Source organism: Heterocephalus glaber, unplaced genomic scaffold, assembly GCF_053883595.1.
Source record: "Heterocephalus glaber isolate CG9 unplaced genomic scaffold, H.glaber_assembly_v1.0 deba00000071, whole genome shotgun sequence".
Classification (NCBI taxonomy): Eukaryota; Metazoa; Chordata; class Mammalia; order Rodentia; family Bathyergidae; genus Heterocephalus; species Heterocephalus glaber.
The window spans coordinates 6207334-6231165 of record NW_028258137.1 but is presented as its reverse complement, the minus strand read 5'-3'; the positions used below and the strand labels follow the sequence as shown (position 1 = coordinate 6231165).

The 23832-nt window shown below is 49.0% G+C and overlaps 2 protein-coding genes across 2 annotated transcripts; one reads left to right on the top strand and one right to left on the bottom strand.

The window, feature by feature from the left end:
• The first annotated feature begins 5 nt into the window (after positions 1-5).
• On the top strand, positions 6-15071 carry Atmin (ATM interactor). Its single transcript, XM_004842802.3, has 4 exons — positions 6-338; positions 9463-9588; positions 9766-9965; positions 10655-15071. The coding sequence occupies exons 1-4, from the start codon at positions 6-8 to the stop codon at positions 12441-12443; spliced, it is 2448 nt and encodes an 815-aa protein (XP_004842859.1). The 3' UTR covers positions 12444-15071.
• On the bottom strand, positions 14028-23832 carry CUNH16orf46 (chromosome unknown C16orf46 homolog). The gene is made up of 3 exons (XM_004842801.3): positions 23661-23832; positions 20232-20470; positions 14028-18480 (listed from the first exon to the last, which is right to left on the bottom strand). The coding sequence occupies exons 2-3, from the start codon at positions 20430-20432 to the stop codon at positions 17575-17577; spliced, it is 1107 nt and encodes a 368-aa protein (XP_004842858.1). The 5' UTR covers positions 20433-20470; positions 23661-23832; the 3' UTR covers positions 14028-17574.

The following is a 23832-nucleotide window of genomic DNA, read 5'->3' as shown; positions in this document are numbered from 1 at the left end:
GAGCCATGGCGGCCTCGGAGGCGGCGGCGGTGGAACCCGCGGCTCTGGCGGCGGGCGCCCTGGCCGTCCCAGCGGCCGCGAGTGGAACCGCCGCCGCCGCCTCGGGCCCTTGGGGGGCTCCGGGGTCCCGGCTGAGGGGCAGCCGGCTACGGCCCGCGGCGGCACGTCAGCACCCCGCAGCCCCGGCGCCGCCGGCCCGGGAGCTGATCCAGCCGTCGGTGAGTGAGCTGTCGCGGGCCGTGCGGACCAACATCCTGTGCACCGTGCGCGGCTGCGGCAAGATCCTGCCCAACAGCCCGGCGCTCAACATGCACCTGGTCAAGAGCCACCGCCTGCAGGTGAGCGCGGCGCGGCCGGGCCTGGCTCACAAAGCGCGGGGTGCACCCGGGGCTGAGGCGCCGCGCTCCTGCACGGGCCGTGGGCGCTGGGTCCGAGTGGGCGGGGAGGAGCGAGGCGCACGCGCGCCGGCAGCGAGGACCGTGCCCTGACAGCGGCCCCCGGGTCGGACAGGCCACCGCTCTTGCATTCCACACCGTGTGTCGCGTCGGCCCCTCGGCACCTTGCGGAGGTGCACAGGAGCCACTTCTGTGGCTGGGAAGCAGGATTAAGCCCGGATGCAGCCCCTGAGTCCTCCACCCCACCCAGGTCCTCCCCGGTGGTTCAACGCAGCTTCAGGTTTGGCTCCGAGCAAGTCTAGTTACAAGTGTCCCGGTGTCGCTGAGATCAGAACTGCCCAGGAATGAAGCCTGAGGGAGATTCTCCCAGAGGGCCACTGTGTAAGGTGACAGTGGTCTGAGCTGGCCGACTGCATCATCAAGTAAAAAGGGACAAGGATTTTCAGCCTGTGGTGACTCCCTGGAAAGCTTATTAAAAACCCAGATGCCCCACCCCAGACCTATCAAGTCATAATTTCTCAGTCATTACAATAGGACGTTTCCTTCCACCTCTGAGAGTCAGTGCCAGCCAAGACGGTGATTGGAAAGCACAAGTCACTGAAAGCAGTGTTGGGGATATGCAGCTTTCCAGGGTCTGATTTGACACGATTACCACTGCTGCATGTTCTAGCTGACTTTCAGGTAACCAGACAGCAGGCACTTTGAGTTTGTAGCCTGTAGGGAGGACACATAAATTCGCTCTCCAAGAAGGGAGCTCCACCCTCACTACCAGCTGAACCCAAGGTACAACAACGTCATCATAGGAGGATGAGTCAGGAAATGCATCCAAGGGTTTGCTAAAGAAGAACCAGGAGGAAGTTTTGGGTTTCATCAGCACTCAAGGGCAACTCTGGGAAGGGTCTTCATTGTGTTGTTTCCTCTTTCATACTAAATTTGAACCAAATCCTTCACTTTCTTGACCCTAACCTAACTTGGGTGTATAAACTATGTATTTGTAGGGATTGTACAGCTCAATGTGTTGGTTCTCTACTCTTAGAACAGCCATGATCCACCTTAAGCGTCGTCCCTTCACCAGTGACAGCCAAGGGGGGCAATGTGTCTCTGGGCACAAGAGGAAGCTGCCTGTCTGGCTGGGACCCTCCTTGGCGTTGGCTGAAATCACTCTGGCCAGCATTTCTTTGCAGTTTATATTGTTCCTGTCTCTGGAATTGCTGTTAGGAATTCTCTGTGTCTCAAGACTTTATTAAGCCTCTGCTAGCATAATGATACCACTTTTCAGGACTAGTTTGATAGTATGCAAGAAGGTTATTTCTGATTATGCTTTTAAAATATCTCAATTTTGGGAATCCACGAGAGACTAGAACATAACATAGGAATATGTTTGAGCAAATACAAATTTCGACAGTCAAATCCTCCATTGGACTGTACATTTCAGAACGCCTGTGTCCTCCCTTGCTAGAACCCGTGCAGAGTCATTCTTCCCATTTGCAGTCATTCATTTTTCAGCTTTCTCTTACCCAAAGACATCACAGTACCCTGAGGGTCTCTTTCTGAATAGAACCATCGAGCAGTGGAAATTCATGGAAAATTTCTGCCTGGGTCACCAGGACAACCTTTCTCAGCAGGAATTGAAGAAACCTCCCCCAGAATCACCACTGGATTTTTTCCTTGCAAAGGAGCTCACTTTCCTGCCCTCTTCTGCCGTTCTAACCTGGATGCCAGCAGCCTCAGGTCATCTGGTGTCTTGGTGGGAAGACTTTTTTTGGATTTTTTAGACAGGGTCTCGCTATGTAGCTGAAGCTGACCATGAACTCACTATGTAGCCCAGGCTGGGCTCAAACTCAGCCTCCCCCAAGTACTGGGATTACAGGTGTTCATCGCCATGCCCAGCTGACTGTTGTTTTTATATTTTCCAGGCCATGATCATTTTGATTCCTTTCTCTATTAGCTGCTGTATAGTTCTTGATTTATCCTAATCTTTTTTTCATAAGACACCCCACCTGCAATAAAATATTCCATTCCTAATGTAAATGATTAACAAATACTTCTGAAAGATGATGGGTGAGAACAAGGGAATTGAATTGGGAACTGCGGAGTGTTGGGTGCCTCGGTTTTCTGTGGTTCTTAGTTCTGTGTCCTGTAAGGAAACCTGGACGTCTCCCAGCTCAGCCTTGCCTGCGGGGGGATCCAGGAGAAAAGGGAGCCGTCATGACTTGTAATGAACGCCAGAGTGATCAGGAGAGGAGGAATGGGAGGAACAGGCCTGTCTTGACTGCTGGAGTCTTTTGTTCCTCCCATCTGAAAGCAGCAAAGGGGATGGGATAGAGAGCACTTAAGAACCTCTTATCGAGCAGCATATGAGCTGCCGAAGCCAGCATGAGCAGCATTTATTTTTTAGAGCATGGCTTACAGAGTTTTGTATTCTATTCAGTCCAGGAGTTTGCTTTCAGTGATTTGCCAGAGAAACCCTTTAAAAGGAAAAGAAAGGTTCCAGGTTGCTCTGTTGAGCATACTGTAGAAAAATTGCTGATTTTCTCTTTACAGCAAGATGACACAGTGAACTGGTTTCCTTCTCAGGCTTTCTGAAATGGTGGCCGGGCACAGACAGCATTTGCAACAGCCCTTACAGTCCTTTCCTTTCCTGCACTCCTCAGCTGTGTTCCTCCTTTTCCATATTTTATTGTTTCCCATTTTTTATTAGGACATAATGATCGCAGTCCTTGTGGGGAGTTGGTCCACGTACATAACACATCCTAGTTCTTTTCTCATCCCCTCCCCTGTTCCCTACCCTCTCCCGCCATATCCTGGTTCCCTTCCCTTTTGCAAAAGATCTGTCTCCCTTTTTCCTATCGCAGCACAGTTCATAACAGCTAAATCTTAGAAGTGACCCAGTGTCCATCAGCAGATGAATGGGTAAGGAAAATGTATTTAGGGCCAGGATGTAGCAGTGGCACTGTGCCTGCCTTGAAAGCACAAGGTCCCGAGTTTGATCCCCGGTACCCCTGCCCCAAAACATCCTTTCAACAGGAAAATGTATTTATACACAATGGAGTACTACTCTGCTGTGAAGAAGGATAAACTTCAGTCATTGTGTGTGTGTATTTCCTCCCATCTTTTTAAAGTGTTTTATCTTTTTCAAATTCTGTCACTAAAATGTTCCTACAAACAAAATATTTTTGATTTTTTGGTGTTTGAGACAGGGTCTGCAAATATAGTCCAGACTGGCTTTAAACTCAGTACATAGGTCTCGCTGGCCTCAAGCTATCATACTCCTGACTCAGCCCCTTGAATGCTGGAATTACGGCCATGTCCCACCATTCCTTGCTTACAGGAAGTGGTTGTTTGTGGTGGACTTTTTTTTGCAGTTAGACACACAAAAGGTACAGTACCAAAGTCTAGTACATATTACTCCTCAACAAAACACCACTTTCTGCAGCACTCCTTGTTTTGTTGTGCCACTGCCATTTCTCATCTCCCAGCCTGCCGTTGAACTTATTTTCTCAGGACAGGAATGGGAAGAAGACCCAAAAAACAGGGTGAGCCGCCGGGACGGGGCACTGAGGAGTTAGGGACCAGAGAGCAGGAGCATGCGCAGTGGCAGGTGGTTGCCATGGCACCCAGGGGTTCTTAACGTCCGATTTGTTTTTAGTGGTCTCCTTCCCACACATGAAACAATTCTGGCTCAGGCGTTCGGGTAGAGTCACTCAGTACAAGCCCACAGCTGGTATTGAACATTTAGCCTGTTCAGAATCCTCCCAGATGCAACACAAGGCACCAGTAACTCCCTGCCTGTGGAAAGGCCTGGGAAGCTTTAATTATCAGTCGAGCATCTGAAATCCAAACTTTTTTGATGACCAACGTGACACTTAAAAGATTTCAGATTTTTAAGCATTTTGGATCTGGAGTTTTTTGGGTTTTTGTCGGGTTTTTTTGGTACCAGGGATCGAACTCAGGTCCTTGCGCTTGTGGGGTGGGGCAGGTGACGGAACCACTGATCTAAATCCCCGACCCCAAGATTTGGAGTTTTCTGATGGGGGATGTTTGACTGATAAATTCTGTGCAAATATTTGAACATTTGAACTGAAACACCATGGTCCTGAACACATTGGAGAAGGGACTCTCAGCCTGTAGTTCCCTAAGGAGGACCACAGTCATGAGAGAAGGGGACTTCGGAGCTCTAAGGTGAGCCTGGCACCACCCAGGCTAGAGCAACCTGGACTTGATGGGACAGGGGTGCTGTTGGAAATGCTTGAGCAAAAGTATAATTTCCAAAGATGAATCTGGCAAAGTATGTGTGAAAAAGAGAGAGAAATGAGTTAGGGAGTTAATGATAGTCCAGAGAGCTGGGGACCTCAGACAGGGAGCAGAGAAGGGAAAGACCAGGAGGTGAGAGCAGCATTTAAGGAGAAACCCTCGGGCGCAGGAAGGGACTTGGCGGCTGGTGAGAGCTGCCGGCCACCCAGTGAAGGGGGACAGCTCCGCAGAAAGTTCCACGAAGGAAGGATTTCAGAGCCTTGGGGAGTGTTCATCCCACATTTCATTTTCTCTGCTCAAACACACTTGTGTTCTTTTTCTTTTGCTGAGAACAGGAGAAGGAAAACTACAATTGAAAGTGTCCCATAAAAAAACAAAGCACCAGATGACTTTGTGCATGAAATGAGGTTGGCGGGGATGGGTGGTGTCAGTCGTCACTAAAGTCAGCAGCTGCCAGAGCTCAGCACAAGCAGTGTTGAGTCCAACCGGCACAAACAGAATAGGAAAAGCATCAGTGAGATGAGTTTATTGGAGTCGTTGGCAAAAAGGGGAAGAAGAAACAAAATCCCCCACAGCCAGTAACTAGTGCCTCACATGAGTGATGCATTACATAGTAAGGTCTGCTGAGCCCTTTACCTGGATAACTGGGTCCCCACAACAACCTAGACTAGGTAGTGTTACACCCACTTCACAGGTGTGGAAACCAAGAGTTTGATTTGCTCAAGGTCACAGTACAGTGGCAGCAGAGAGAATTCCAGCTATCGCAGTACAGTTCCAGAGCCCATGGGGAACAGCTGCACCTGTAGCTCTTAGATGAGGCTGCTCGCTGGGGTTATCTGGGAACATTTTAAAACCAGATATGGGCCCAAGGATTTGGCTCAGTGGCACCCACGCCTGCCCCGTGAGGGAAAGGTCCTGAGTTCCATCCGGTACCAAAAAAAAACTAGATATGGATCCCTGACCACACCAAGACCACCACACCAGAATACCTGGGGTCAGGTCCAGGTGTGGGTTTCTCTAAATCTTTCTTTTGTGGTACTAGATAGTGAATTTAGGGCCTTCTCACTGAGCTGTATCCCCAGCCCTTTTATTATTTTTTATTTAGAGACAGTCTCTCTAAGTTCCCAAGATGCTGTGCTTAAGCCCATGCTTCTCCTGCTTCATCCTCCCAGAGGGCTGGGGTCACAGGCACAGGCCATCATGCCTGGCAGGATGGATGTTTGTAGAATGTCCATGATCTTGGGATGCCAGAGTTGAGACTGCTCTGTATTTAGCATGTGGTTTGCTTTCCTCTTCTGTTTTCTTTTTTTTGAGACAAGGTCTCCCTGTACCTGAACTCACTGTATAGTTTAGGCTGGCCTCAAACTCAATGATCTTGCCTCACCCTCCTGAGTGCTGGGATTATAGGTGTGCACAATCACACCCAGCTTGCATTCTTCTTAAAGCAGGAACACTACCAGAGGTGCATTAGCTTCTGCCCTAAAGAAATTCTGTTGAGGGCTGGAGATTTAGCCCAGTGGTTCCACCGCCTGCCTCCCAAGCACAAGGTCCCAAGTTCAATCCCTGTTACCAAAAAGAAAAAAAAAAGAAAAAAAGAAATTCTGTTGAGAGGCAGAAATTATACAAGAAAATTACAGCTAGGCTGAGGCAGGAGGATCACCACAGGTTCGTGGCCGGCCTGATTTACATAGCATTCCCTGCCTCAAAAACAAAGAAAATGACAGTATTTAAGGTACATTAAGTGCTGTGTTGGAATTTAGAGAAAGACCGGAGCTTCAGCTGTGTGTACGGTGAGCAGATAGCATTGCAAGTGTGACCTGCGGCAGCTCCACACTAATCCACGCACTGTGCTGCAAGATAATCCTGAGTTACAGAAAGGGGAAGCTGGCTCAGAGAGGCTGCAGCTGTGGACTTGCATGGGCCTGTACGGAGTCTCGGCCCCCGCCCACTCCCGCCCGGTGGCTGGAGTGGGCGGAAGGGGAGGAGGGAGAGCCCCATGCAGATGGAGCAGGGTGAGTGTGAAAGGAACAGAAAGAAGTTCCTGTGTGAGGGCCTTGGTGGCACCACAGTGAGGAGCGGGAATTCTGCCTCACATGCCCCTCTTTGTTGTGAAACCACAACACATAAACTCTCTGCATGTCAAGTTTGAATAACATTAGAGAGGACGGGAATTGTTGGGGAGTGCGCTTAAGTAGTCATGTGACAGTGTGCCTAGGACGGAGCTGCTTAGTGGGAAGGAGGTGTACAGTGAGACGGGTCGGCCCTCTTCCCTCAAATGAGCAGACCAGGCTTGGTGTGGTGCACATGTTCTGAGACCCACAGGAAGCTGACGGGGTGGTCGGTGGCTCTTCCAGCTGCTGTGGGAGGAGATGGCTGTGCCCACAGTGGTGGCCGTTTCTCTGCGGGACACTGGAGGGAGTTTCTAGCAGCAGCACTCAAGGCCTGAGCACACCTATTTCTTTGGGCCCCATAGAAGCATTGCCCCCAACCCTCCTTTAGGGCCAATTAGGAGGGGCCAGACAAGAACTTTACTGAAAGCCACCTGGAGTCCGCATCCTTCAGCCTGTGAGCTACAGGACAAGGCATCTCAGGCTAACCCAACTCACCAAGTATTTTAAAACTCCCAGCCAAAAAGTCAGTTGCATCCAGGTGTGGTGGTGTGCACATATATACTCTTGTATACAGAAGGCTGAAGCAGGAGGATCACTTGAGCCAGGAATTCAGGGCCACCCTAGGCAATGTAGCAAGACCTGGCCTCTTAAAATATATGTATATTTTTTATTAACTTTTTTTTTTGGGTAGCAGAGATCGAACTTGGGTCCTTCTGCTTGTGAGGCACGTGGCGGAACCACTGAGCTAAATCCCCTGCCCAAAATTATGTATTAACTTTTTTTATATGTATATTTTTTAATGAAACTGTTTAAAAGAATTGCATACATAACAAAAGATTATTAGAATTAATATCATGCAGCTGGGTGTGATAGTGCACATCCATAATACCAGCACTTGGGAGGCTGAGGCAGGAGGATCGCTTTGAGTTGGAGCCCAGCCTGGGGTACATAATGAGTCCAAGGCCAGCCTGAACTACATAGTGAGACCCTGTCTCAAAAAACCATAAGTAAATAGATAAATAAAATAAAATTTAAAATGCTTAGAGCTGAGGATTTAACTCAGTGGTTCCGATGATGTCTGCCTCGAAAACACAATGTCCCGAGTTCAATCCCTGGTACCAAAAAATAAAAGAGTGTTTGATTAAAAATGCTTAGGACAGTCAGTGCCTGATGCATAGTAAAAGTTGTTAATACTGGGCATTTTCATGATTCTGAAATGTCAGCTATAGCAAGGAGCCTACCCAAAGACTGCTTTAAAGTTGTGTCGGTGGTCTCTAGTTAATTCAGGGGTCAGTGTGAAAACCAGAGACAATCACACTGCTGCTGATTAGGAGGCCCAGGGCTTGGTCACAGAGGTTTTCCCAGGGACTCAGACTAAGAACCTTGGAGGTACAGAAACAGACCAACCAGGTGTGGTGCCGCACGCCTGTAATCCAAGCACTCAGGAGGCTGAGGCAGGAGGATCACAATTTTGAGGCCAGCCTGGACTCCTAGCAAGCCCCCTTCTCAAAAAAGAAACAAAAAGAAACAGACCAGAGTTGATGCCCAAATCCTGAGCCTGCATCACTGTCAATATGATTGCACCTGCAAACAGAAGCTGGCTGCAAGGGCAGAAGCTCCGAGTTCAGGCAGAATGGTAAAGGAATAGAGAGAGGTAAGATTTTTTTTTTTTTTTTTAGAAAGGAGTTTTGGGGCTGGGGATATAGCTGAGTGGTAAAGCTCTTGCCTAGCCTGCCCTGGGTTCTTTTCCTAGCCACTCCAAAAATAAAAAGTTGCATGTGATTTCAGTAAGGAAATAGCCACAATGCATGCCTGTAATCCCAGCTGAGGAAGGAGAATTGTGAATTCAAGGCCGGCCTGGACCACATAGTGAGACCCTGGCTCAGAAAATCAGAGAGAGAGAATTGTTTTTGTGGGTTTTTTGAAAAAAATGTTTAAAGGTGTCTCGAGGTACAGTTCACACACCGTGAAAAATACCTATTTCAGTGACTAACGATTTTTTCTGGTAGATTTATAGACTTGTACAACTGTTAGCAGACAGCTGGTCTCTGTCTCACCCTATACCCTAGTTCTCTGTATCCCAAACGCAGGATTGAGCAGGACACACAGGAGTGAGGGAGGCGGAGATTTATTACAGGGAAAGCTGTCCACAGAGCGGGAGTGGAGCTGCTTAGGCGCTGGTGAGGGCAGTGCCCATAGCTGGCCCCCGTCAGAGATGAAAATGCCCTCGGCCGAGGGGCGGAGCCAGAGGCCGCCACTGCCTGAGCTTCAGGGCTGGCTTGTTCTCCTGGACTGTGGGCGTGGTGGGGTGGTCGCTAGCCCTGCCTTTCTGCAGTCAGCTGTGCGCCTCACCCGCAGGTCTGCATTTTATACTTGGGGGTGGAAGCTTCTGCTAAGGACATTGTAATACCCATGGGTTCTCTGTGACTGAGCAGTGACAGCCCTGCAGGAGGCCGCTGAGGGCAGGAGCGTGCATGTCCAGCTCCTGGCAGAAACATGAGGGAGCAGAAGCCGACCTGGGCTGGGTCGCTCCCCACGCACTGTCTCCCACCTCACAGCCCTCGTCACAGTCCGGTTTCAGAACATGTCCTCGCCTTAAAGAGAATCCTTGTGTCCACTTTCAGTCATTCCTTTATTTCTACCACCAGCCTGTGCTGTGGGTTTTCTGAAAACAATGATTGTAAGTAATTCCCCTTTTGCAGGATGGCATAGTAAACCCAACAATAAGAAAAGACTTGAAGACTGTACCAAAATTCTACTGTTGTCCAATTGAAGGATGCCCCAGAGGCCCCGACAGACCATTTTCACAGTTTTCTCTCGTAAAACAGGTATTTTACTTTTCTTAATATACTCCTCCGGGACGAAATAAGAAGGCATAAGCCCGGCCTGCTCTGTACTTAGCGGGCAGCAGCAGGGATCGGAGCTCGAGGGAGCAGAGCTGTGGGCGGGCGGGCGGCTGCTTGTGGGTGTGTTCCCCAGCGTCCCGCCCCCTGTGCCCTCCCCAGCACTTCATGAAGATGCACGCCGAGAAGAAGCACAAATGCAGCAAGTGCAGCAACTCGTATGGCACCGAGTGGGACCTGAAGAGGCACGCAGAGGACTGCGGCAAGACCTTCCAGTGCACATGCGGCTGCCCCTATGCCAGTAGGACGGCGCTGCAGTCGCACATCTACCGCACAGGCCACGAGATCCCCGCGGAGCACCGGTGAGGGCAGGCGGCGGCAGCTGGGGGGAGCAAGGCGGAGTGGAGGAAATGGGCAGCTTCGGAGAGGCGGCCCGAATGGCGGCAGTCGTGCCCGGGCCTGGAGTCTTCACCCACTTGTTCTTCCTTTCCCATTGTTTTGTTTTGTTTTTTTGTTTGGTGTTCCCAGCCCGCACCTGCCCGCCCATCCCCGTGAGACAAGTTCTCACCTTGTGCTCCATGGCTGGCCTTGAACTCACTGTAGCCCAGGCTGGCCTCGAATTCGTGATCCCCCTACTTATGCTTCCTGAGTGCTCAGACGACAGGCCTGCGCCACCACCTCTAGCACTGCCTCTTTTTCTTCTGTGCACCCTCTGTGAGGGTCTCTTACTATTCCCATTGGAAAATCCCAACTCTAAGCATCTTTTGAGGCGTATCACATTGCTAAAGAGTAAGTTTCATCATGTGTCTATACTTCATTTTAAAGGTCCAGCATAGATTTGTTACAACAGCTCCCTCATGCTTAATATTACAGCCTTATAAAGAGAAATGTTCCTCCTTCCCTGTTTGCACCCCTTCTGAACACCTACCTGCAAGGACAGCCCGCTCCCCAGGGTTGCCAGAAGGGAGGTATCTGGGTGAGTCTGACCTCTGATATGAGAAGCAGCGTGGTCAAAGAATGCTGTGCTTTAAATTGCTGTCATTGTTTTCAGGGATCCACCTAGTAAAAAAAGGAAAATGGAAAACTACCTGCAAAACCAGAAGTTGTCCACAAAGACCATTGAATCCTCGAGCAGCCAACCAAACCCTCGGCCAGAAGCCCAGGAACTGGAGACTTCAGAAATAAAACTCATGCCCTCTCTTGAGGACTCCCGAGGCTCCAGGAAGCAGAGCGTCACCACACCTCCACGATACCCTCAGAAGCTGCTCCTACCGAAGCCCAAGGTGGCTCTGGTGAAGCTTCCGGTCATGCAGCTGTCGCCTATGCCGGTCTTTGTGCCTACAGCCGACTCTGCAGCCCAGCCCGTGGTGTTGGGCGTCGATCAGGGCTCAGCAACGGGTGCCGTGCACCTGGTGCCCCTGTCGGTGGGGGCTCTGATCCTCGGCCTAGATTCCGAGGCATGCTCCCTGAAGGAGAGCTTGCCTCTCTCCAAAGTTATAAATCCCGGTGTTGAGCCAGTGAGTATGGGTGTTCAAGTGAACCTAGGAAAGAGTCCTTCTAATCCTTCCCAAGAGCTAGGGAGCCCATGTCAGAGAAACGGCATTTCATCCATCAACGTGCAGACGGATCTGACCTGTGCCTCGCCACACTTGGTCCCCTCTGCCCCATGGCCTGGCCCTGACTCCTCCGTGTCATCTTGCTCTCAAACCGACCTGTCATTTGATTCTCAAGTGTCTCTTCCCATTAGTGTTCACACTCAGACTCTGCTCCCCAGCTCTAAAGCAGTGTCGTCCATCGCTGCTCAGACGGACACTTTCCTCGACACCTGTCTCCAGCCAGGTGGGGTCTCCAGGGAGACCCAGACCTGCAGGGTGCTGGGGCCCCCGGACACCCGGATGCAGGTGGACCAAGCCGGGATGTGTGGGGACATTTTTGAGAGTGTCCACTCATACAGCGTCCCCACAGATAATATTATAAACAGCAGTTTAGTAGCAGAGACCGTCACTCACAGTTTGTTACCTCAGAGCAACCCTAAGGCTTTAAGTGAAGATATTGAGAAATCCGCACCCATCTTAAACTTTAGTGCGCAGAACGGCATGCTTCCCTCACAGAACATGACAGATAACCAGACCCAAACCATAGATCTGTTGAGCGACTTAGAAAACATCTTGTCAAGCACTCTGCCCGGTCAGGCGTTGGACAACCGTGGTCTTTTGTCTGATGCCAATCCCGGGGCTGACACCCAGCTCCCCTCCGGCCCCACCCAGAACCCCAGCATCGATTTTGATATTGAAGAGTTCTTCTCCGCCTCCAACATCCAGACTCAAACTGAAGAGAGCGGCCTCGGCACCATGGCCACGGAGCCAGTCCTGGAGTCACTGGACATAGAGACCCAGACCGACTTCTTTCTTGCGGATCCGTCCGCCCCACCCTACGGGTGCAGGGGCGGGGCTCACTTCCTAGGGCTCGAGATGTTCGACACGCAGACCCAGACGGATTTAAACTTCTTTTTAGACAGCAGCCCTCACCTGCCCCTCGGCAGCATCCTGAAACACTCCAGCTTTTCCATGAGTACGGACTCGTCCGACACTGAGACCCAGACCGAAGGACTCTGCGCCGCCCGAAGTGTCCCCGCTCTGGAGAGCAAGGTGCAGCTGAACAGCGCCGAAACACAGACCACCAGGTCAGGCCTGGAGACTCTGGGGAGCTTGTTCTTCACCAGCAACGAAACGCAGACAGCCATGGACGACTTCCTGCTGGCCGATTTGGCCTGGAACACCATGGAGTCTCAGTTCAGCTCCGTGGAAACCCAGACGTGTGCCGAGCTGCACAACTTCTAAAGGATTAGGCCACTGTGAGTGGCAGTTGCCATTTCCTCCCAGACTTTAAAAAAACGGGGAACAGGGATGACAGTATTAACTCTGTTGAATGTAGTCCATGACGCAGTTGCTTAGGTTCTTTGCGATTCTTTGCCTTTTGTACTTGTAAACAAACATGCTATTTGTGTATAAATGTGAGTGTATTATAAAGTGTAAGATGTCGATCTGAAAATGTTTTCATGTTGCCTACATTTGCGCTTTCACAGCTGGTCTTTCCATCCCATGTCAAACACAGCCATTTGGCTGAAGCCAAGCTTACCAGGTGTTGGGGTGCAGACTTCTCCCATCTTCGGCGTTTTAGCCAAGCGTGACACACGTAAACCACACCTCACCTGCTCCAGACTACGCTTCTGTGGATGGAGACACGTGCTGCTGCACTTGCTCCTGCTTTGCCGTCTCTTCCCATCTCTTCTCTATTCCAATACGGAGGGAAACCACAGCCAGCTTTATGTAGATTTTGCAGTGGTTTTCTTGAAGTCACTGCTGTGCCCTCTCACAAGCGATCGCTGATCCCGGGGACAGTCCTCCCTCACCCAAGGGTTGTTGCTATGAAATTACTGCCTAGAGAAGGAGCAGCCAGCACTTAGTGTAAATCACCAGGCTCTAAGCAAGAGCAAGGCATCCCGACCCCTTCATCGGTGACAAAATTGTGCTGTTTTAAGAGCAAAATGTGCCCTGCTTTAAGAGCAAAACACCTCTCTCTGCTCTCCAGCCACATCCATCCAGAAGATGTCCATGACCAATGGTGTGGGTTCCCCCACCCAGCAAGCTGTCCTGCAGAGGGGTGACCAGCTGCAGGTGACCCCAGTGCCATCCAGTTCTGACCCCACCTGCAGTCCAGGCCTCCAGGATCTCTAGCAACCAGCCGGAAATTGGAGATACCATCACTCTGTCCTTGAGTTTGATTAATTTGCTAGAGCAGCTTGCAGAACTTGGAAACATGCACCGGGGTGTTGGAGAGGATCCAGATGAAGGGATGTTGGGGTGAAATGTGGTAAGGGGACAGAGCTTCCATGCCCTGAAAGAGCACCACCCACCGGGACACCCGCCCCGGGCTCAGCTGTAGGAAGCTCTTGGAACCCAGTTCTCATTACACGCGTGTGGTTGCTTAAATTCTTGGCCTTGGTGATCAACTTAACTGCAGCCTTTCCCCTCCCTGAAGGCTGGTAGGAAGTAAAGTGAAAACAGCCCAGCCCTCTAATTGTGCTGGGTCTTCCTTGTGCCCAGTCCACCCTGAAGCTACCTAGTGACTGCCAGCTGCCAGTGATCGCATTGTCATGCAACAACAGCAAACACAACACTTACTCCAGAGATCACAAAGATCTTAGACTATTAGTCCCAAGGAGGAAGAGCAAATGTACATTTCATGTTATCACATCTACAACCATCCCTGCTCTCCAGGCAGGCCAGCTTGGGCTCCAGAGCTGCTTCCCATCCGCAGTGTGCCCACTGGCTGCCTTTGAGTGTTGTCCCTCCTAATAATGAAAAAGAGCAGAAAAGGACATTGCCCCCATCCCCAGATTTCACTACTTCACACTTCTAAGCTTCATGGGACAAGGATCCAATCTACAATTTTTTTTTTTTTTTTTTTTTTTTGGTATCAGGGATCAAACTCAGGACCTTGCACTTGCAAGGCAGGTGGCAGAACCACTGAGCTAAATCCCCGGCCAATCTACGAGTATTTTAAAGTGGCTTTTCCTTCCAACCACCACTCATCTTTTCCTTGAATAAGGAAACACACTGGTCAAGGATATATTTTGTGCCTTGAGGCTAACAGTTATACAATAGATCCATCCAAAATATGGTATTCTGCTTATTGTTGCTTTATTTAAAGAGTAACATAGTCTTTAAAGAAAATGGAGAAGGTGGAAACCTATTGCTTCAAGAACATGTTCTGTGTTTTGAGCCAAGAGCACAGTCAAGTATGCTTTGCTGGTTCTCTGTATCCAGTAGGTCCTGACTTCTTAATTGTTGGCTAGCTTTCAGGAAAGTAAGAATCAGTGCAGCTTTTGAGGTCTCTAAGCTTACCCCAAAATGCTCTGTTCTTTCTGTAGCACACGCCTTTGCTGCTGAAGCTAAATCCTCAAAACCGAAGAAGTGGACTAATGAGTCATTAAAGTAAATTGATGGTGTTGCTACTAATGCTTACCCCATCCGTCTGATACAAAAGAACTGGTGATGAATGGGTCAGTAACACGGGGCAGATAGATGAATTCAACCTATTAGATAAGTGTGCTGCAGTTGCCTATGAATATGAGTTTCAAACATAAAGCCTTAACTTAGATTGTCATTGTTTTAGAATTGTCACTGCCTTAATGTTCAGATATCTATTTAAGTCATCCTGCTAAAGGAGAAATGCATGTTTGTTTATGGTTTTTTGTAAATATAAATGGAGTGATCTATGGCTTTAAACATTCTTTTGTGTGTCTGTGGAAATGTTTGTTAATCCAGCCAATAGAGTTATTTACAGAAAAATGGAGCATGTAATTGTTCATGTGCAAGAACTGTTTCCCCCAAAACTTTAGTCAGCTGAACTAAGATTATTTGTAAAAACTGAAATCCAGTGATTAAACAGAAGCTAGTATTCTACCTTTTTGTGTGAATTCTTTGACCTGTACATGATGTGACTTATTTTGTTGCCTTTTTACAAATTCAGTTTTCTGAAAGTCACATGATGAAATGATTGTTGCTGTCATTTCATTATTGTTTTGCCTGCCTTGGCTCTCTGTAAATAGCATGGTTCTGGCTGAAGAACAGACAGAAGAGGCTGGAAGAGGCGGCGTTCTGTACTCGGTCACTGTTTTGCGAGAGGGCCGGATCAGCGTGTTTTTGATTCCTCCAGGTAAAGGGGAAATAAACATTTAGTAGACTATCCTGAAAGATGCTGGGTAATGTTTGGAGTTTTTTGTTTTGGTTTTTTTTTTTGGTTTTTTTTTTGGTACCGGGGATCGAACTCGGGTCCTTGCGGCTTGCACAGCAGGCGGCCAAACCACTGAGCTAAATCCCCAGCCCTGGAGTTATTTTTTCATTTGAAGAAAATACACGGCATCAGTCTAGCTCAGTGGTACAGTGCCTATCCAGCAGGCATGAGGCCCTCGGTTCAGTCTCTAGCAACACACACATACACACACAGACATACACACAAACCCCAGTAATATGTGCAACTCTTATCAGAACAAAAGACTTTCTTAAAAGGAGTTTTCCATTGTAACTTAGCTCGGTATTTTCAAATCATCTTCTCAGAAGGTAAGTACGCAGGCTGTGACAGTGAGGTCTCCCCCCTCCCTGCCACACACTTCTGGCACTTGTGCAGGACGAACTTAGGCACTGCCCTGCTGCTTTTCACAGGGGGCTAGGCAAGCCGGGAATGGAGGGGCACACCTGTAATCCCATGCGTTCAAGGCGAGCCTGAACTACATAGTAAGACCCTGTCTCAAAAGACCAAAATAATAATAATGATAGTAATAATAATAAAACAAAGGGGGCTGGGAAAAAGACTGACTTAGGTGGGGAGGATACAAGAGCTGTGCTGAGGGGCCAACACCCTGTGTCCCAAAACACTGGGAAATGAGCTTCCTCTTTGGACAGAATCCAGGTGGTTTCCTTACTGGGCAAGGAAAGAGAAGAAAACAGAATCCTAAAAACTGCTTCTAAACCACAAAGAAGTATCCAACTTGGGCTGGGGATTTAGCTCAGTTGTTTCACTGCCTGCTGCGTAAGTGCAAGGACCAGGGTTCGATCCCCGGTACCAAAAAAAAAACAAAAACAAGAAGTATCCAACTTCAGGAGGCAAATCACCTCGTAATGACTCTGTGTGACCGTCATTCTTAGGCTGGTTTTCTTAAAACCAACCAACAAGGGCTGGAGGTGTAGCTCAGGGGCACAGCACTGGCCCAGTTTGCTCGGGGCAGTGGGTTGGACCCCCAACATCACAATAAATAAATACCCAGGCTAACAGATATGGCAAAGACCAGATATGAAAAACAATGCTTACACATGCAGTCGTTTTCAGTCCTCTTCATCATGTAGGAGACGGGAAGCCCGGAGTTGCCCAACTACCTTAGGCCTTTCAAACTATGTAATCACGAAGGAGCTTCAGGGTTATGCATGTCACCAGTTTGTTAGAGAATCTGTCAACATAGCATCACTTGGCATGAAAAATAGAGCTTATTTACAATGTTTAATTTGTATTCAACTTCAAGGAATAAGCATGGGGATTAAAAGAGGGCAGAAGTAGGACAGAAAGGAAAAGGTGACAGTCTTGTCCCCTAAGTGACTGGGGCCGAGGGCTGACAAGTACTAGGTCCATGGAAGGGGTAGAAGTAGCAGGTGGGCTGATGATAATCACAGTGACCTTTTTCTTCTTTTTTGGTACTGGGGATTGAACTCAGGACCTCGCACTTGCAAGGCAGGTGGCGGAACCACTGAGCTAAATCCCCGGCCCCCTTTTTCTTTCTCTTTTCCAAACAATTAATTATTCTTAACCTGCCTCCCAGGCTGGATTCTGTAAAACTGTGATTAAAACTTTCAGGCACAGGATTAGCAACAAGAGGATGTGACACGCAGGACAGAAAAGTGACAGTGCATGGTGCACATCCCTGGATGTGATACAAAGGAGTGACACTTGGACAACAGGACATTCAGCAGGCAAGAGCTAGAGTTTTCTACTAAAGTGATGTTTCCAATCTTTGTTGCAAGAGCCAATGAGGCAGCAGCAGATACTGCCTGGTTCAGAAGCCCAGGCAGCACTTTGATCTTAGCCACCTGGGGACAGACAGAGAGTCGCTGTCAGCTGGGAGGCCCTTGGTCACCTTCCCCAGAGCCTCTGCTGGGCATGGACAGGCAAGGCAGGCAGAGGCCTGGCTGGCATTGCCAGTTTGCAGTTTGCAAATGGCTGAGCTGCAGAAGCGGTACCATGAATATGGTGTGTTAGAGACTAAATCCAAACCCATCCTCGGAGGATGAATCTCCTCTGGTTCTACTGCTTTACAAAAGGATGGGATGCAGAGAGGACACAGTATAGGGCTGACCGAGGATAGGAAGAGAAAGGACACAGAGCCTGGCAGCTCCTCGTGGAACTCTATTGTCACAGTCAGAGGACTCTGTGCGTGGAGACAGGGATGACGACTCTGCTCACGGTGAGGGCGGGCAGGAGAGACCTGGGGAGCACGTCGGTCTCCAGCACAGGCGGCCTGTTCTCGCGCCTGGCCTCTGGGAAGGCAAGCTTTTGTGAGTTCCTGGGCAGCCCCAGCCCCCTGGCTTTCAGTTTGGCCCTGTAGCTCTGCATGCCGCGCTTCTGCAGGGGCTGCACGGTGGCGAAGTAGGGGAGGGAGCCGGGGCTCCTCTCAGGCAGCAGGGACCAGCTCAGGCAGCACCGCTCCGCGTGGGCCAGCAGGGACCGGGCCGCGGGGGCAGGGCCAGGGCCAGGCCGGGCGTCACCGAGCGGAAGGTGCCCGGCCAGCTCCAAGGGTTCCTGCTCCCCTTTCCCGTCCACACCCTCTTCCTTGTCCACACTCGGCGCCTCCTCTTCTGACTGACAGAACAAGTTCTTACTCAGGCGGCTCTGGGCTGAGGCTCTCAGGGGCGGCAGAACCAGGTGGGCCTTGGAGCTCAGGGAGTCGGAGACGGTGGGCGCGGTGGGCGCTCGCTCAGCGGCCGCGCCCCTCACCCCGGGGATGGCCCAGTCCTCCAGGCGCCAGATGAACTCCTTCATTCGCAGGCTTTTTTTTCCTTCAGGGACATCGTGGGGGAAGCAGATTCTGCTGGCCTCCCTGGGAGCCGTGTTCGGGCCCTGGGAGCCCTGACTCCCCTCCAGGCCCACCTCCGCCCCGGCCTCCACCTTCCTGGGCCAGGTGGGAGGCCTGGCCTCTGGGCTCCCTGGGGAGAGGCTGGCACAGAGCAAGCAGCTGCTGCTGGCACTGGCGCAGCCCCGAGCCTTCTTCAGTTTCTTCCTGGGCCAGATGCAGGCAGTGGGAGAAGTCTTTCCCCAGCCTTGGACCTGCAAATAAACCAGCAGGTGAAGCTCTGCCAGAGTTGCTCTAGTTGTCCCAGCTTTGGCCACGTTCCCATTTGGGCTGCCGATATTGTGAACTGATATCTTTTTCTTAAAATCAACTCATCTTTAAAAAAAGCTTTTAGACCTGGTTGTAGTGGTGCACATCTGTAATCCCAGTACTTGGGAGGCTGAGGCAGGAGGATCACCTTGAGTTTGAGACCAGCTGGGCTACATAGCTTGTTCAAGGCCAGCCTGAACTCAAAAAAGCAAAGAAACAAAACCCAAACCAAACCAAACCAAAAACCCCAAAACCGTTTAATACCTATTTTGACCTCTTATTGAGCATCAGTATTCTTTTTTGTTTTTTGAGACAGAGTCTCACTTTGTAGTTCAGGCTGGCCTTGAACTTTCGGTGATCCTCCTGCCTCTGCCTCCTGAGTACTGGGATTATAGGCATCCACCACGCCTAGCCGAGCATCAGTATTTATGATAGCACATGTTAATCCTGAGTGTAGCTAGCAAAATAGTATTGAGCTGGGTGTGGTGGCACAGGTCTGTAATCCTAGCACTCAGGAGGCCAAGGCAGGAAGATCATGGTGAGTTCCAGGCCAGCCTGGGCTACATAGTGAGTTCAAAACCAGCCTGAACAGCAGTGTTTGTAAATGGCCACTTTGATGTGCTGACTACAGATGCACAATGAATTTAGCATTATTAAAATAAAATCAAATGCTCACTTTAATAGCACATATACTAAAATAAAACTGAAAGTGTTCATTCCTATGCCACCGCCAAGGGCTTCTTGCACTGCTAGGCTCTGTTTCCTGTTTCCTGGAGAGGCTGCAGGGACAGCAGTGAGCAGGAACAGGGCCTTGGGAGAACCAGACCCAAAGCATGGCCACGGCCCCTCACACCTGTACTCCCTTGGCTGACTGAGCTAAAGAGGTCACTGTTAAAGTAGGGTTGCCAGGTAAAAACACGTATTTGCAATATATTTAATACTAAATAAAGTATTATTCATCTGAACATCAAAGTTACCTGGTACCCTTGTTTTCAGTGCCTTAATCTGGGAACCTTACATTGAATTTTGGATTTGCCCAAGTTGCCTTACTATCTTAAACTTAGGGTTCCTTCTTTGATGCTAAGAATACTTGAACAATAAACCCACAGGGCTCTGCAGAGAACTACAGAGACAGAAACCTTTGGAGGAGCCTGGCACCTGAGGAAGCAGCCCAGGTTCCGGGTCCGGGAGACCCGGATGCAAGCCCTGCTCCACCCACATCCTGACTGGGTGACCTTTGCGTGTTAGTTCACCTTCTGCCTCAGTGTTCTCACCCCTGAGAGGGTAAATGAGTGGATGTGTACATTTGATGAGGTTCTTTTGTTTTGGTTTTGGTTTTCTGAGACAGGGGCTCGCTATGAGGTCCAGGCTGGCCTTGAATTCACAGCGATCCACCTGCCTCAGCTTCCCAAGTGCTGGGATTACAGGTGTGTGCCACCTTCCCCAGAAACATTTTATTATTTTCTAAATCAGTCTCACCTTCCTGACAGAACTCGTAGTACAGAGTGGCCCACATTCTGGGTGGCCACAGATACCCAGTGACACTGCTATTATCATCAGTGATATTACCTCTGTTCCAAAGACCCTGTATTTCACTGACTGGACATTTTTGGTAATATTAGCTATTTGGGGGTGCGGGGGGAATGTCTGCCTCAAACACTGAAGTGAAAGAGACCCAAGTCCAGAAGACACTCACGGCTTCTTCCCAGCCAGTGCCAATTGCAAACTCATTGGCTCCAGCGTCCTCTTCCAGCGTAAGGTCACTGATGTCGAGAAGACAGTAAATGTGATTCTTTTCACTTCTTTCACCCGCACAAGTAAAGGTTAGTTCAGTTTCTTCTGGGCTTTGAATTTCATTATTTTCTAAATCAGTCTCACTTTCCTGACAGAGATCCATTACTGGGATGGTTGCTTATAATTTTTGACATCTTCTTCCTGCAATTTGAAAAGTGGTTTGAGTTTAGGGGTTTTTGTTTGTTTGCTTTTTGTTTTTTTGGCTTTTTGGGACATGGTCTTGCTATATGGCCCAGGCTGGCCTTAACTCATGGCAATCCTCCTGTCTCAGCCTCCCCAGTGCTGGGATTATAGGTGTGCACCACCACACCTAGCAGCCACATTACTTTTTTTTTCTTGGTACAGGGGATCAAACTGGGGACCTTGCGCAGGCTCCGGAACCACTGAGCTAAATCCCCGGCCCAGCCACATTATTCTTAAAACCCAAAAAGTGGGAACCCAAATGCCTGCCAATAGATGGACGGATAAATAAAATGTGGCACAGCTCAATTAATTATTCAGCCATAAAAAGCAATGAGGGGGCCGGGGATGTAGCTCAGTGGTGCCGTGCCTGCCTGGCAAGCGCAAGGTCCTGAGTTCGACGCGTGGTACCAAGGGGTGAGGAGCAATGAGATTCTGACACCTCCTACAACATGACGAACCTCGAAAATATTACGCTGAGTGAAAGAAGGCAGACACAAAAGGCCACATATTACATAGATCTATTTATATAAAATACCAAGAATTTGGTAAATTTGTAGAGACAGAAAGATGAGAGTTGCAGGGGGCTGAGTAGGGAACCAGGAGGCTTCTTTTGGGGGTGATGAAAATGTGCCGGAATCAGTGGTGAGGGTTCCACAAGACTGTGTATTCCTAAAACCACCAATGAATGGTGCACTTTAAAAATGGTTAAAGTAATGAATTTTATGTTACGTGACTTTAACCTGAATAAAAATAAATACTTCACAAACAGGCTTGTAATCTGAGTTGGCTCAATCAAAATGAATTACAGGTTTGTGTGCGTGTGTGTTGACAGGAAAAAAAAATTTTTTTGTCCTGCTAGTCACAAAAGAAAAAATATGTATTTCTAAGAGCTGTTTAAATCATTTCTCAACCATAACAGGCCATTTATATTTTTAATTTTTAATTTTAATTTTTTTCCAGTACCAAGTATTGAACTCAGGACCTTGTGCTTGCCAGGGAGGCAAAGTGCCACTGAGCTACATCTGTGGCCCTCACGGGCCATTTATAGACTATAAGGGGTACCAGCTTGTACTAAGGTTGAAAATGCAAAAGACAGAGGAAAGCCAGAAAGAAGCCAGGTAGGCATGGGGCTGTGGTAAAAGAAGAAGCTTCTAGTGGACCACCCTTCCAAAAAAATAACTAAAACAATTCCCCAAAGGTCCTAGAGAGCATCCCCAAACAAGCAGACACTGGAGGGAGTCTAGACTTGGGGAGAGAAGGCAGAGTTTGTCTCATATTTTCTACAGCTTCCTGTTTCGGTTCTTTAAACCAGGAACTGGCTCCAAGATCCAAAGGTCAGTCAGAGTTCAGGACAACTGCAGATAGAAAGGAAACTGAGGGAAATTCTGGTATAGAAAGAGCCAGAAGAACAGAGTATCCCTAAATTCTGTGCAGAAGTTCGCTCAAATCTCTGGCTGACCCCTGAACCACATGATCATAGATCAGATTCCTATAAAACATCCCAGATAAAACTAAAAGAACTAAAAAGAGTTTTCTGGAGCTGGGCCTGGTGGTGCATGCCTATAATCCCAGCACTTGGGAGGCTCAGACAGGAGGATCTCTGTGAGTTCAATGTGAGCCTGGGCTACACAGCAAGACCCTGTCACAAAACAAAATAAAAAACTAAAGACAGCTACCATTCCTTCAGACACAGATCCCAAATTCTTCATCATCTTAAGGACACACAATTGCTTGTCAATGTCTTAAAGTGTGGTACCTGGAACTGAGGGCACTACTTCCTATGTGGACCTACTACAAGTGTCTATTTTGAAACCTAACTCATGTTGATCTGAAACCTACACCTATTGCCTGAACAAAGGTTACTAAAATACCAATTTAAAAACACATCAACAAATATTGTTATATTTTTGAAAAGCTATATCTCAATCTCGATTAACACCAACATTAAGATCGACTAGAATTTTAAGATTTTTTTCACATGATCAAAAATCCTTATCTTCTTCACTATATATCCATGTTTTGTTTGTTTGTATTACTAATGGTGGGAAGAATGTTGATGGGTAAAGACAAAGTCCAGGGTATTCAAGTCAAAATCAGGCTATAATTCCTTAAAATTCCTTACCACCTTGCCCTAACTTCTCATTAGCTCTACACTTCTTCTAGATACTGCAGGTTTAAAAGAATCTTCAATCTATTGTCAGAATTTCAGCCACAGAAAGTCAGGTTTCTATTAGCCTATGTGTTGAATGAAGAAATAAATAAAGAGAAACTATGTTAGCCATGCTGGAGTTAAGTTCGTTAATACCGAGCTAAGCGTCACACACAGGAACCGGTTAAATAGGTCTTGAAGTTGGCCTGTGCATCCTGATTTCTGGTGATAGTCTCTACAGAAAACCGCTGTTGGGACTTCAATCTTACAAATAGCTTTGGAACACACTGGGCAAAGGGATGGGTTATCCTCAAAGTTATGCATGTGCACCACCCAACTAGCACAATCTGTTCAAGTTTCCAAGAGTATAAATCTTATCTTCCTATGTTAATCATCTGGGCCTTATATCTACAGGACACAGCGGCCATGATGGTTCTCAGAATGCTTGCTAGGTGCGCGGTTTGTGCAACCATCTGTCTCACTGGTTATTTCTATTCCAAGACCCCTCCAACTCTTCCCCTTTCCCTTCTCAGTTTGCAGCACACCGAAAAGTACAAGTCATCAAGCACATACTCCACCTGTCTCTGCTAAAGCCTTTTACACCTGTCTCTTCCCTTTCCTCTAGAAGCACTACACGGGCCGGGGATTTAGCTCAGTGGTTCCGGTGCCTGCCTTGCAAGCGCAAGGTCCCGAGTTCAATCCCCGGTACCAAAAAAAATTAAAATTAAAATAAATCTAGAAGCACCACCCCTTTCTCAAAAGTCCCACCTCTTCCCCACCGAGCTCCTCCCCTTCTCCAGACTCCATTCATCTAGCCCCTCCCCTTCAGCCGCCCCTACCGCGCCACAAAGACACCTCCCCTTCCTCTCTTGGCCACGTCCACAGGGCCCCGCCCTCCACGTGCCTCCTTCCACTTCCCCACCCAGCCGTTCTCCTCACGACTCTGGCCCCTGCTGGTCCAGCCTAGGGCTTCGCTATCTCCCCTTTTGGCTTCCTCGCCTCTGATAGTCGCTTCCTTTAGAATAGGATAAGGCCTCCCTCTCTCTGCCGCACGCGGAGTGATCTGCGGCGTTGCTCCAGGAGCAGGGGTGGAAGGCCCTGGAGCGACCAGTCCAGGCCAGCGGGCGAGGGCGACGCACTGCAGCCGGCGGGACGTTGCCCTGGGTTACAG